Below are 14,404 nucleotides of genomic sequence, written 5' to 3'. Positions count from 1 at the left end.
ATGTGGAGTCCCCTTCCTTGGAGATCTTCAGGACCCACCTGGAACATGTTCCTATGTGACCTGATCTAGGTGGAGCTGCTTCCGCAGGGGAGTTGGACTAGATAATCTCTAGAAGTCCCTTCCAACCCTAACATTCTATGATTCTGTGATTCTATGAAATATGGTTGGAGTGGCTACACTGACTAGAAAAGTGTAAGTATTTACGGGGTTCCCTTCCCACAGGGCTATCACAGGAGGGTGTGATCAGCCCGCCAAGATCAACAGGAGAAGCTCTGTGGTGAATGGAAGAAAACCTCTGCAACACCTTACAGACTGAGGGGGGCTGCTGACTAGAAGCATGCAAAAGTGACTACAGCATGCCAGTGAGAATAATTTGGGGATTACGTTAAACTACTATAGGATGTTTAGAGGAAGGACAAAAGGCTTTGAAAGGAAGAGATCAAGGCGGTTTGGGGAGGAAGCAATATGGGACACAGGATGAGGGGATAAAAGGGGCTGGTGATGTGCAAATGAGTTGTACATTCTATGCCCTACACCTGATCAGCCCAGTCTCTCTGTCATTATCTAAAATCCCATTTCTAAACACTTTCGTGGGCGAGGGGACTCTCTGTTCTGCACATGTGTGTATGTACAGCGGTTTAAGTGCCAGCAGCTGGAATTAGACCCCAACTCATAGCAGCCTATGTGTTCAGTGTGCCGCCACCCGGAGAGATTGCTCAAGGAGCCCCAGGGCAGAGGCTGCTCAAGGAGCCCACCCTCCTCCCGTGGTGGCTGCGGAGGCCGCCGCCCGCCACAGCGGAGGCGGAACCCTGGCGGGTGGTACCAGTCGCCAGCCGGCGCCTGTTCGGCGCCGCGCTCGGGCCTGCGCCGCAGCCTTCCGCCGTCCCGCGGTTACCAGGCAACGGCGCCATCAGCGGAGCGGGGAGCCCGGGCCCGGCGGCAGGATGGTGAGGGGCGGCGGGGAGGGGGGCGCGGGGTGGGCGCGTCGCTTCCCCCACCTCGGGCCGGGGAAGACCCGCCGAGGTACCGCTCTGACCCGGCGCTGCTCTGCTTTCTGCCCAGATGCTCTCCCGGGCCAAGCCGGCCGTGGGTGGTACCCCGCCGTCGGGAGACAAGCGGAGGAAGAAAGGGAAGAAGGTGCCGCAGCTGGAAGAGCTCTTGGCCCTGAGGGACTTCACTGGCGCGATCGCCTTGCTGGAGGTAAACAGCCGCGGCGGGGGCGAACACGCTGGGCCAGAGCACCGCCGGCACCCCGGCATTCCCACTCCGCTCGGGACCATGGTTGCCTGGCCTGTGCCTGGCACGGCTCCGGGGCGAGGGGAAGCCTTCCCCCGCCGTGTGCTCCACTCGTCTCCTTCCGCGCCCGCAGGGCCTGTCACGGCAGCTTTTACGCTCGCTTCGCATAACTTGGTTGGCATGTGAGGGTTGCCTGCTGATTCGCTCGGCAACGGCAGAGCATCTCCACCTCAGTAGCATCCACAGCTGTCACACCATCTGTGATGGAGTCTGTGTTATTTTGTTTAGCTTTGGGGCTTTATAAACTGTGTGGCAGCTTCTCTCACAACAAGAAAGACACTGAGGCTCTGGAGCTTGTCCAAAGAAGGGCAGCGAAGCTGGTGAGGGATCTGGAGCACAAGTCTGATGAGGAGTGGCTGAGGGATTGTTCAGCCTGGAGAAAAGGAGGCTGAGGGGAGACCTTATCTCTCTCTACAACTACCCTCAAAAAGAGGCTGTAGCAAGGTGGAGATCAGACTCTTCTCCCAAGTGACGAGTGATAGGACAAGAGGAAGTGGCCTAAAGCTGCACCAGAGGAGCTTTAGATTGGATATTGGTAAAAACTTCTTCACTGAGAAGGTTGTCAGACACTGGCACAGGCTGCCCGGAGAGGTAGTGGAGTCCTCATCCCTGGAGATATTTAAAAGCCATGTAGTTGAGGTGCTGAGGCACATGGTTTAGTGGAAGGCTTGGAAGTGTGAGGTTAGTGGTTAGATGGGATGATCTTACAAGTTTTTTCCCGCCAAAATCATTCCATGATTCTTACATTCTTTTTTCTCTACAAAGTTTAAGCGACATGTGGGTGAGCAGGAGGAGGATGCAGGCCTTTGGATTGGATACTCTGCCTTTCATTTGGGTGACTACAAGAGAGCACTGGAGGTAAGGTGGGGAAATCCTGCACTCTGAGGTTGGAAATTGTGATTTTGTGATAAAGTGATGAGAACAGGAGGAAGGTGTTCTGTGATAGGGAACAGTTCTACCAGCCAGTTAAAGTGCAAATGTACAGCAATAAGGTTGATACCGTGGAAGCAGTTTGAGCTGAAAAAAGGGTATTTTACTGTGAAAAGAGACAGTTTTTTATGGTTATTGATAGTCTGATTGAAACTAGGCTGGGTAGGGTAGCCTAATTTGCCCTTTTAAATGTCGTGGCTCATGCCCTAAATTTTCCATTTCCTTCTTACAGTTAGTTTTCCACAGTTTTGTTTTTCAGAATTATGTCTTCATCGCCATACCTGCAATATGCATGCTTTTTAAATTCTTTCTTTAGAGATTGATGCCCAGTGCTATTTATTGTACTTTATTATTCTTCTCTATGTTTTCTTGTATTAGGTAATTCAACAAAATGAGACTCTCTTATTCTCCAAAAGCTTTAAGTCACTAAAACGCATGTTGATTATTCAGATGCGCATACATTTTTATTATTTGCACCACACATTTATTGACAGTGTCTCTGGGATCTCATCATCTTATCAGTTGTGCCAGCATAGTTCTGTGTAGCAGTCTTAACACATTTTTGTTGTCTGCTTTTGTTGTCAGCGTGCACACCAGAACAGGGAGTGGTGTGGAGTGATGTGGTTGTACACACAAGGATTAATATAAGTTAGTGAAGATTTGAAAACAACTCAATCTGCCCCAAGTATTGTTTGTCTCATTATATTCCTACAGAAGTGGACTGCTGGGTCCACATACTGCTGTATTGCAGCATTCAACGCTTATTGGTTTCAGTCAATGTCAGCTAGGGGAGGTCTCCATCAGGATTCACTATGAAGTATAGCTGCTTTTGCAGTCTCTTACAGAATCACGGAATGGTAGGAGTTGGAAGGGTCCTCTAAAGATCATCTAGACCAACCCCTCTGCTAAAGCAGGTTCACCTACTTGCTTTCCCTGGAAGAAATATAAAAAACAGATGATAATTTAAAGTGTTAATGAAAGAAAGAAACCATAAAGAAATAGATTATAGAATAATTATGATATTTCCTCTCTTAAATAAAATTGGGTAATTAACTGTAGTAATACATGGTCACATGCACATAATTCATACATGAGGTGGAAAAAGAATTTCTAATGCTTCTGAGTAAATTCACAAGGCACTCTTAAGGGGGAAAAATTGAAGAGGAAACGTCCATTGGAAACATTAGAAATGCACAATTAATCAAATTGACAGTATACATAGTATAGAATGTGGAATGGTTGTAGAGGACATAGTGTTAACTTAAATTGCACAACTCTAAATATGAATATTAAAGATGATGAATGTAACAATGAGTTGCTGTAGTTAATTTATATTTAGATGTTTGGTGCTAGTAGGGGGTGAAAGTTTAAAATAAAGAAAATGTTTGTCTGCAGATGAAAAATATCTTGAGATTTCTCACAAATAGACTCTGCAATTGAAATACCCAGCAGATGTTTTTATAGCCAGAGTCGATTTTAAATGTTTCCTCCAACGAAAGCGTTAACAGCAATTATTTTATCTAGTTTTTTCGAGATTAGGTTTTAGATGTGGTGTTTGATTCACCACTAGGTGATGCTGTAGATTCAGGCTTTTAAAAACTGCAACATAGTCGTCTTTTCCTGTCTTTCTGCCCAACTAGGGACAATGAAAAGTTTGTATGCATGGGAGTGGGTATGGGGGGGGGGGGGTGGTGGTGTTTGGGAGAGATCACAGTGTGGGTGTGTGTGGGGGGTGTGTGTATGTGAGAGATCACACAGCCTATCTTTTCAGATTTTTTTTTTTGGCGTGGTGATGAGTCCTGATAACTTTGTCTTTTTGTAGTGACATGTGGATAATGAACCTGTGCATCTCAACCTAGTTTTCGTTTGGGACAGAACACCATAGTTGTAATTCCCAAGCCTGCAGTAATTGAGAGAAAGAGTACTGACTGTGGAGATTGAATTGACTTTTAGTTATCAGCTTCAAGGCTGGAATGCAATGCTATATCTTCTCTGCTGTATTACACAGGCATTGTTGCTGTACTTTCAAGGACAAATTCCTTGATTATCTATAACCTCTTGATTTTGAAGCACATTGGAATTCTCCAGGGTGACATTACATGCAATCTAAATGATTCGCACTCCTAACTGCCTGGAAGTGACAACAATGCACAGTCTGTGACACCATATTCTCAGTTATGGTTTGTGTACCTGATGAGGGTCTTCAGAAATTATGCTACTTGTTAATCCTTTTATTTATAATACTCTTATAATGAGCCAGGCATACTGGTTGCATAGCAACTTTTGGAGAGGTTTGGGAATTGGGGTGATGTGGCCATCATCCACTACTGAGAGAAGCAGAGGAAGAAAAAAACAAAAAACCCCAAAAAACAGTCAAACCTCCAGCTCCAAGAATATCTTCAGAGAGAATGACAGCAAAATATCTGGCACATTCATGTGAGAGAATTCACATTCTCCTACCACAAGCATGCCAACAGTCAGATATTCTCTAAGTAGAGCACAACAGCTTCACAAGGGTCATGCTTTCTTCTCGGTAGGTAGATGCCTTTCTCAAAGAATATGCCACAGACACAGGTCTGGGGGGATCATCTCTCCTGCTTCATACCAGTTTACAAGTGCTACTGCACTGTACTCTTGTAGAAGTCATGGTAGCAGTCTCTCTTTGGAAACTGACTGCTTCCTTCACACACAAATTGATTTTTCTTGAGAGGCCAGTGTCTTCCTGGCATCATATGGCAACCAGAACTCCCCTAGTGCATGACGACATCTAATTAGTTTTCTGGAGTCTTCCATATCTGCTATCCCTAGTGGCAAAACCCCCATCTGTTTTTCTGCCATTACTTGTTCATAGCACTAATCTTTAGCCTTTCCTGAAGAATTTCCTATGTTACCCAAGAAGAAAAATCAGAGCATCAGTCTGATGAATCTGTTTCTGAGCTGCCTGATCTTATAAATTGAAGCCACCAGGACCCAAGAAAGGAAAGATTATAAGATGTATTTGAGGTATTGACAGTTTAAGAGAGAATTTGACAAGAGCAAGTGCGCTGCTGGGTTGGGTTCAAGAACAGGTTTCACATTTGCACTCTGCATCCTCTGACTGGGCTTAGGCACAGAGGATGTTGGCATGGTACAGCTGCCAGACATGGCAATGCCATTTTGCAGACATGAGAGCAAAGCATGATCCCTAGGCCAGAGCCTTCAATGCATTGTTTCTGTTAAAATCTCTCAAACTATGGTCCACAGTTCTGGTAGTTTCTCCTGTTTGCTGTCTCCCAGAGAATCAGGAGATTCTAGCAGATTCTTGCAGAATTCTAGCAGAGAATCGGGAGCTATTTCACATCTTCACTGGATGTACCTCCTGCCTATCTATTTCAGTCAAATAGTAAATCATGAAAGGAGCAGAGCTAATACTAAGGTGATGGTTGATCCATGAGCAGTATCTGGTCTTGCTTGACTACTTCAGCTGGAAATGTGAGAATATAGGTACATTCAAGTTCCTGACAGCTGAAGCTAGAAAGTAAAATAAAAAATTTGTTCACTGTTCAGGTGAGGGAGCACTGGAAGGGGCTGCCCAGATGGGTTCTGGAGTCTCCGTCTCTGGGGACATTCAAAACCCACCTGGATGAGTTCCCGTGTGACCTACTCTACGTGGCCCTGCTCTGGCAGGGGAGTTGGACTAGATGATCTTTCAAGGTTCCTTCCAACCCTTAAGATTCTGTGATTTTGTAATTTTTGGCCCAGAGAAGTTCTCTAGGCTTGACTGGCATGACACAGCCAGGTTATGAGTATCTCTACACTACCTTTGAACAGTGATGGAACAGCTGTATAGGTGGCCTGTTTATTGGATCTTGAAGGTCTGTGTTTATGGGCTTGAAGAATCTAGGCAAGTAATGAGGGCACTGAGGAGAATCCTGCTGGCTTCAGCATTGTCAGGAGGTGTCCATAGTTGTAGGCAATCAACCTGACAGGCTGCTTTTGGGTACGTATGATTTGTGATAGGGGCGAGAGGTGGAGAAGAGTAAAACAGAAAAAGTTGTTATGCTCCTGGTTGATAAAAATAGACCACAAGTTGACTGTTGGGAAAGGGTTTGGAGTATTTACTTTTGTTGGCTTTTTTGGAGAGGACTGGGGGAAAGCTATTGTGAAGTAGTCTAAGAGGCTGATGTTGAATGCCTTTCAGTGAGGAAGGAGGCAACAGCACATAGTCTGGGCTCATAGCCCGGAACTGACGGGTAAGGAGCACCAATAGTCTTCATCTTTATTTACTGTGTTTCCATAGATTCGTGTTGGTACCGCTGGAGCACTCTTTATTTATTGCTTGTTTTAAATGGCCAAGCCAGAACATGACTTGTGTTTATGCACTTTGTCTTTTCTAATTAATTTGCCTGGAGGCATAGCCGAAAGAGACCTTTGGGTGCATTTAATCTAAGTGGATTTTGAAGGATTCCAGATGGTCCAAATAAACAGCAGTGGCCTGTCTCTCAGAGCTCTGTGACAGGCCTAAGTCAAGACTGAACTGGTCTCAGTAGGAAAGGTTGGCCTTCATGCAAATGTTGGGGTTTGTTTTGGGTTTTTTTTAAATATTTATTTTAAATCTTCTTGAAGGGCAGCCGGCCTCTGAAGTATTAGCAAGGCTGAGCTGGCTTTTAAGGACATATCTTACCATTATCTTTTGTTTGAGAATGCAGTTTGCTTTCACTTGGCAACAGGAAAAAAGAAGAAAAACCTGACACTTGCAAATTAAAAACATTATTATTGTCAGCACATTTCTCTTCTTGGGATTCACCCTCCTTTGAGCATGGCTTATTTTATCTAGTGCTATATGTACATCCGTGCCTTTCCCCCAGAGGTAGGAAATCTTCCACCTGTAGTGGCACAATCTGGTGAACTCTCACTAGGTAGAGGGAAATACCAGTTCATCTGTTTGGAAGAAGAGGACAGAGTCAGCAAAGGATTGTTTGGCTGGGAGGAATGAGAGGCTTATGGTGACTGGAAGCATGCAGATAGCATTCTTTCAGCAGGTCTGGTGAGAACCTTGTGTGACCCTGCCTGCTTTGCCAGTTGCTGCCAGTTGGATGTGACTGGATAGAAAACCTGTGCACCAGCAAGAGGTGCTTTGACTGGCACGATCCATCCTAGGAATTTAACAGAAACCTGACAGAAGGTTTATGATCAAACGATTTTGATTATGCACCCCATCAGTAAAAAAATTTTGAGCACAATCCCCCAATAGATAAGAGGAGACTGTGAGGGGATCTCATTAATATTTACACATATCTAAATGGTGGATGTCAGGAGGTTGGGCATCACTTTTTTTCTGTTGTATCTAGTGACAGGACAAGGGGCAATGGAAAGAAGCTGGAACAAAAAAAGTTCCATTTAAACATAAGGAAAAACTATTTCACTGTTCAGATGAGGGAGCCCTGGCACAGGCTGCCCAGGCAGGGTGTGGAGTCTCCTGCTCTGGAGGCTTTCAAAACCTTCCTGGACACGTTCCTGTGTGACCTGATCTAGGTGGACCTGCCTTTTCAGGGAGGTTGGACTAGATGATCTCTAAAGGTCTCTTCTAACCCCTGCCATTCCATGACTCTATGATTCTATGTAGCTTTAAATTGTATAGGTGTACTACTGTACTAACATATAATGTAATTATAAAACATCCACAAAAATAGAAACTGAAAAAGATGATACAAAGATGAAATAAACCCTATTTTAAAATTATTTTAGTTATTAATCGTACCAAAACAAATTTTCTTCCTTCACTCAATGGTATTGTCTTGCACAAAAAGCAGGGGTATGCATGCCCCACTTTGGAGTCCACTGTTTTAATCTATGCTAAGACCCTACCTTAAGGTTCATAAAAGTGTGTTTAATGCTTCATTAAGTATTCACAAAGATATTTCCCTGGTGTTTTTGGCTCTCGAGCTTTGGCTGGAGGAGCAGTTAGGAAAAAATCAGAAAAGACTGAGGAAAAGTTGGTTATGTTGAAACCTATATAAATTTAATATATTTATATTGTAGATAATATAATATATAATAATACACTATATCCTATTAAAATATTGTTTCATAATTATATGTAAATAATAATGGAACTAATTTTAATATATTTATAACTTCAATATTGACAGAATTCATGTTCTTACAGCAAAGACTTGTAGCACTGCTTGTCCCTGTATGTGCTGTTGTTGTGAATGAGAAAGAGCTAGGGGTATACCTTGGATTAAAATGTAACAGTTTTATTGTAAGAACTGCAGTGAACTTAAAAATAAGTCATTTGATCGCAATAATTTAATGATACATTGTAAAGTGGTGGAAGAAATAATGCTACTTAATACAAGTCTGTGCTGTTACAGGTTTCTAAAAAATCGACCCTCTCTTCTGTTACAGGAATATGAGGCCTTAACCAAACAACCAGCTTGCAGTCCAGATGTTTGGGTCAACCTTGCTTGTACATACTTCTTTCTGGGAATGTATACAGAAGCTGAACAAGCAGCCTTGAAAGGTGAGATGTATGGCTCTGATAGAAAGGACTACTACTTGACTTGAACACTTAATCTTTTTTCTTTTTTTTTTTCCATAGGAATAAATAATATTTTTGAGCAAAGTTTTTTTTTGTTTGGGTTGCTGTTTTTTGTCATTTACCAGGACAGTAATGCTTCCTAAAAATACCTTGAGCAGGTGGAGCAGCTGGAACTAAAAGAAGCATCTGGAAAATAATCTCTCTTATTAAATTCTAAATAAAAAACCCCAGCATATGCTGAGCAGCCACAAAAAGTTACTTTTCTTTTGACCAATTCCATGTCTCTGAGCCAGTACAGATGCAGCTGATTAGGCTAGTGAAGTTGTCAAAAAATAAGCATCTGAGAGAATTCAACATTCTCCCTGATGTGGACAAGAACTCTTTACGTAATTTGAATGACTTCGTAGGTGGTCTTGCTGCCTTATAAATCAGATATTAGGTATCAGATTCTTCAAAGCATAGAGTTCACTGCAGTCACATTGTTACAGTTCTACTTTAATGTGAATGTGCACGGGATCATTTAAAGCAGAGGAATGGCAATTAGATTCCAAAGCAGTTTTTACTGCCTGGGTTCAGTTTTGTTACCCTTCCCTTTCTATTTGTCTTAGTGATTTATGTTGTTTCCTATAATCACAGTATCTCAGTGGTTTCAAAGTAGAATTAATAGTAGTGGTGTTCTCAGTCAACTTATGACTCTTGCCTTTTTAGGATAAAACTGTTATCAAAGTATGGGTTTTCTCGTTTCTTTCTTTCTTTAGTCTTCTAGTCTTGGGCTCAAAATAGGGTAGGGAGAAAATAATTGTGTACTTTCTGCTACTTACTGTGGAAGGGTGCTTTCAAAAAGGATAGTTTTGTGGTATTTTTAGAAATAAATAGATTCTTGTATCCCTTTAAAATCTTCCAAAATATCACAGTGAGTTCAAATCTCACAACTGGCAATATTTTATGTCCATCTGTAGAAAGTTTCGTGCAGAACTTTGTCCTGTGTCTTTCAAGAGGTCCATAAATTTATAATATTCATAGACAGTAAATGAATGTACCACAAAATTGAGCTTTGGAGATTACAATCTAGGATTTGAACTGGAATATAAAAATAATTAACAGTAGAGCCTGAGGTGTCATTTTTGACCTAAAGCATGGTGGAAGCAAGAGGCTGCATCCTGTACCAATTGAAGTCATTGTCATCAGCCTCACATCAAGTGAGTTACAGCAATCCATTCTAGAAGTGACAGATACACAGCTAGGCATGCAGCTTTATTAACTGTGAACCAGGAGTGAGGGAAGGTTAATGCTTTTTTGTGCCCTTTCAGAGTAGTTGTAGAATCATGGTGGCAGAGAACAGTGTGGTTACTGTTACTGATGGAGGAAAGGGCAGGAATATTAAGAAGGGAGGGCAAGATAAAGAGAGTATAGCTGAGGGAGGGACCAGAGAATAACTGAATGTTATGCTAGTAATATTGGTTGCTGATTTTATGTCACTGTTTAAGTAGGACAACATGCCAGCTTTTATAATATGGTGCTGTGAGTGCTGTAATACTGCTGATTTCTGGCTGCTCTGCCTCTGGGGAGGCAATCACAGCCAAAGAGTTATATCACTTGTCCTTTCTCCATTGAAGGCTTCCAAGTGTTGTACATTCTGCTTTCCACTCCCATCATTCTTTCTCACTTTGAGGTTGAACCATTTTATTTTTTGATCAAGACAGATCCTCTTTTGGATTCTTTTTTTTTTTTTTTAAATCTTAGGATTGCAACAGGAATGGCTGTTTGCAGTGAGTAATACCTTGTGATTCTCTTCCATGGTTTTGCAAAGATCCTGAAGAAGCAAAATGTTTTACTGGATATGGGAACAATAGGTGAAGTCTCTAGAAGGAAACCATTTATTCAGTATTGCCTTGAAAACTGCTGAAAAAACTATAGATGTTGTTAGTATTGGGCATCTCACCATTCTTATTTTGGGATTATTTTGCCTTAATTCTTGCAAACTGCTTGCTGTTTATTGCTATAGTTCTTCTAAGCCTCTGAAAGCAGCACAGTGAAGGAGAAAGAATATATTTTCAGCTATAATTCTATATTTCCTCCATGATGGCATCTCTGTATGAAAGGGAACATAAGTGTCAGCTAGCTTTCTGGAACAGGTCTTTCACACAAACATGTAAATATCTAGAAATCAAATAGAAGTTCTTTCTTGCCATGTACTGTTGCTGTTGCTTCATAAAATTACCCATCTGAGGGAAAATATACAAGATACTTAAAAATTAGGAAATTAGCATCAAAAGCTATGAGGTAATTATTGCATTTCATGCAAGATATATAATCCACAATCTCTTGTTGAGGGAGGTTTTACGTTTATTTTATAATAGATGTGAAGTGTTCACTTAGCTTGTCATTACTTAATTAAAACTTCATGGTACGTTCTTTCAGGCAAGAATAAATCTGTATATCAAAAGTCATATAAACCAGAATTACTGCAAATATAACCGAAGAAGTAGAGCAAAAAGGCAATAAAGAAAAATCCTTCTTTGAAGGTTTTTCATTGCAGTTGTAGTTTATCTCCTCTAGGCTTTCTTCCAAATTCCTTTCAGATATTTTTGACTTCTTTTTCTCTGCTATCCCCTTGGTGAAGGCAGAGTTACTTCAAGTCAGCTACTGTTGTTTCATCCCATAGTGAAGCTGCCAAGTGATGCTTTCTTTACTTTTTTTGCATCTGTGCCCTCATACATTGTCTGGACATATGTTTTCCATGCTGTGTGCTAGCCCATTGAGTTTTGGGAGAACGAGGCTGAAAGTCTTCACCTTGGCTTAAAAAATCATAATAAATTACTATTTTCAATTATAAGAACAAATAATCTTATCTTGAATACAATTTGCTGTGCTTTGCAAAAGACAAGTAACAGAAACTCAGCCTGGCACTCTTGCACAGGGATCCTGGCAACTTATCCCAGTGTTTAGAAGTCTACACAGTGCTCTCAGAAGCCGCTGGGTAGCTCTGCATTAAGAAAAATACAAGAACTAACAGTGTTCTTTTAAACCACAGAATGTGCACATAAATGGGGCTGCAGTTAAATCTGTTATGAATAACAGTTTATTAAGGATAAACAGAATTTTACAATGAAGTTTAAGATTCCTGCACAGACAGGGTTGCCTTGCTGAACCATTATAAGTTTTTTGTTTGGTTGAGTTTTTTTCCGTTTTGGTTTTTTTTTTGTTTTCCATTGAAATTTTTGATTGACAAAGCACTGTCGTTGCTTCACTCCTTCACAGCCCTGCATGTGTCAGATCTGAGTGTGGTTTAACTGAGCAGAGGGACTTCTCATTTCACAGCCTATGCTGGAAGGAGCAATGTTGTACAAAAGCAGAACAGCAATGGATTAGTAAGAACAATGATGTTTTACAAACCAGTTTTGCTTACGGCATGTACTAATGTTTGCCAGGTGTCAGATAGTTGTCACCAGTGCAAATGTGCCGTTACAAGTGGGCATGGAAAAGTTGATGGGCTTTCTTTTTCTTTGCATGTTTACCTACATGCAAAATTGTCTGTTTTCTGCTTGATCTGTGCTTCTTTAGAAAAGTAGTTTCATTGTGTAATTTTCATTGCATTTTAGCTGTAGCTTTGAACCAGCAAAGTTTGATGTATGGAACCTTTAAAAGTGCACGAGTAAAAATATGTGTAGTGGAAGTTACAGAGCAATAATTCTGTATATTGTAATAATTCTGTATAAGGAATAATTGATAAGTTTTTTACTTTTATGATCTTCAACTTAACCGTGCTTAGGCATGACTGAGGACATTCATTGAAATTTTCCCATTCTCAAAATACTTAAAAGCCAAATATGTAAGTAAGTGAACATATTTGGCTTTTAAGTATTTTGAGAATGGGAAAATTTCAATGAATGTCCTCTGTAAATTTTGTTCAAGAAAATCCTGAACAGTTGAGCTATTCAAGCTTGTGTAAGCATGAACCTTGTTGGACTATGTTTTTCCCAAACATTTTCCCATACCCTTGCATTTTCCCTCAACCAGTGAGACTGTGGTTCTGAGGCACAGAGGGCTTCATTCAGCTACTGTACTCAGGTGAGCAGGGTGTTTTTTCTCAGGGATGGGAGAATATGGTTTCCTCTGGTTATATTTTCTGTGCTGTCAGGCTGAAGCCTTCTCAGCACTCTTCATACCAACTCCTGTTTTGTATGTTTACGATTTGTTCTGCATCTGTTAATATGTGAATTGCTGCTATAGCATATGCATTATTTCTGCTAGATGGAATTTGTTTGTTCAAGATTGCCTTGAACTCTGCCGAGAGGGTACAAATGCCAGACTGTCCATGAGTGTATTTCATCATCTTTTTGCTGCCTGTGGCAACAATGCAGAACCCACTGAGTCTGAGCTGCCATTTCTAGTGAACTTAATTTTTTGTTTTATAATTAGTGACAGTAACGATCTTCACTCTTGTTGTAACTGTTTATTATATTTTAACAAATACTCTTCTAGGTGCTTGATCAATATCAGCACATAAAAATATACAGATCCCTAAATTTCTTAGTGCTGGTTTTAAACAAAACAAAACAAGACAACCCAACACTTCCCCCCCAAAAAAAACAATTGTCACCTTGAAAAAGTAGGACAGGAAAAGAAGATTGTGCGTCCTTGTAGCATTAATAGATCAGTGACAATGAATTTCAGTTGCAGCAGAGAGTAATAAAAGAACAGGCCTAATGTCCCTTTAAAATCAGTCTCTGAGGCAATTCTATCACTTCCTGCTCCAGTAACTGACAACAGCTTTACCCAAGATTCATAACCAAATTCTTTCTTGAAACTAATCTGGCCTTGTTCGTATGTTTCCTTGTCTTTCTCAAAAAATGCTTTTGGCACTGGGAGAAAAGAAACTGTTGATAGTGAATGTTTCCATGATTCTGCTTACTATACCAACAAGATTTTGGTTTTGTTTTTTGTTTTGTCCCTCTCTCTGGCTGACATGAAGCAAAAGTGTCTTCTTTTAAAGAATATAAAATGAATGATATCATCTAACATCTTACAAAGCAGGACATTTTTTTGTTCCTCCATGTCTCCATGCGCACCATCAGAACTCACATTTCATCTTTCGCCTTTGTTTTTAAGTGTAAAATAATATGGACTAACCCTCCAGCTTTTGCCAAGAAGTAAATAATAATTTTGATGTCAGATCAGATGCCAGGTTTGCGAGGGCAACACTGCAGTCATTGGTTGACCAATGAAACAATAATTCCTCAGTTTAGATTCTTGAGGGAGTATTGCTTGCAAGTCACAATTTTCACAGTGAAATTAATGCTAAAACCCACTCAAAAAAAAAAAAAGGGAACGAAAACCTACTCAAAAAGGGAACATTGATGTCTTTACCCATAGTACTGTGATTATACAAGATGTTATTTTCAGTGTAAATCCCACAATCTGTCCTGCTTGTATTTTTGGAGTCTTTGATGAGCAAATGTTTTGAATTGTGAAGAGTGGTTGTGGTTAGTTTAAGTTTTGCACAAAAGCACACATGGGATCCATGTGCAATCCTTCTAAACTTTGATATTAAAACCTATCAATTAATGCTGGGACACATGTGGAGTTAACACAGTATCATTGCAGACAACATTTTTAAGAACATGTTTTTAAATTACTCTGACTTCCTGACTG

At 40.9% G+C, this 14,404-nt stretch overlaps 1 protein-coding gene across 6 annotated transcripts in view; it reads left to right on the top strand.

The window, feature by feature from the left end:
- The first annotated feature begins 877 nt into the window (after window positions 1–877).
- IFT56 (intraflagellar transport 56) overlaps window positions 878–14,404 on the top strand; it is a 47,688-nt gene continuing 34,161 nt past the window's right edge. For 5 of the 6 annotated variants that reach the window (XR_009820035.1, XM_062008049.1, XM_062008864.1 and 2 more), the window contains exons 1-4: window positions 878–947; window positions 1,063–1,200; window positions 2,062–2,154; window positions 8,617–8,731. Coding sequence is in view for 4 of the 6 variants with exons in the window: in XM_062008049.1 (XP_061864033.1) it covers window positions 945–947; window positions 1,063–1,200; window positions 2,062–2,154; window positions 8,617–8,731 (349 nt within the window). In the remaining 2 variants the exon portion in view is untranslated. Of the gene's footprint in view, window positions 948–1,062; window positions 1,201–2,061; window positions 2,155–8,616; window positions 8,732–14,404 lie in introns of those variants that run through there. The other variant, XM_062010469.1, reaches the window with a different exon arrangement.

Source organism: Colius striatus, chromosome 1 (genome assembly GCF_028858725.1).
Source record: "Colius striatus isolate bColStr4 chromosome 1, bColStr4.1.hap1, whole genome shotgun sequence".
Classification (NCBI taxonomy): Eukaryota; Metazoa; Chordata; class Aves; order Coliiformes; family Coliidae; genus Colius; species Colius striatus.
This window is presented reverse-complemented; position numbering and strand designations above follow the sequence as displayed.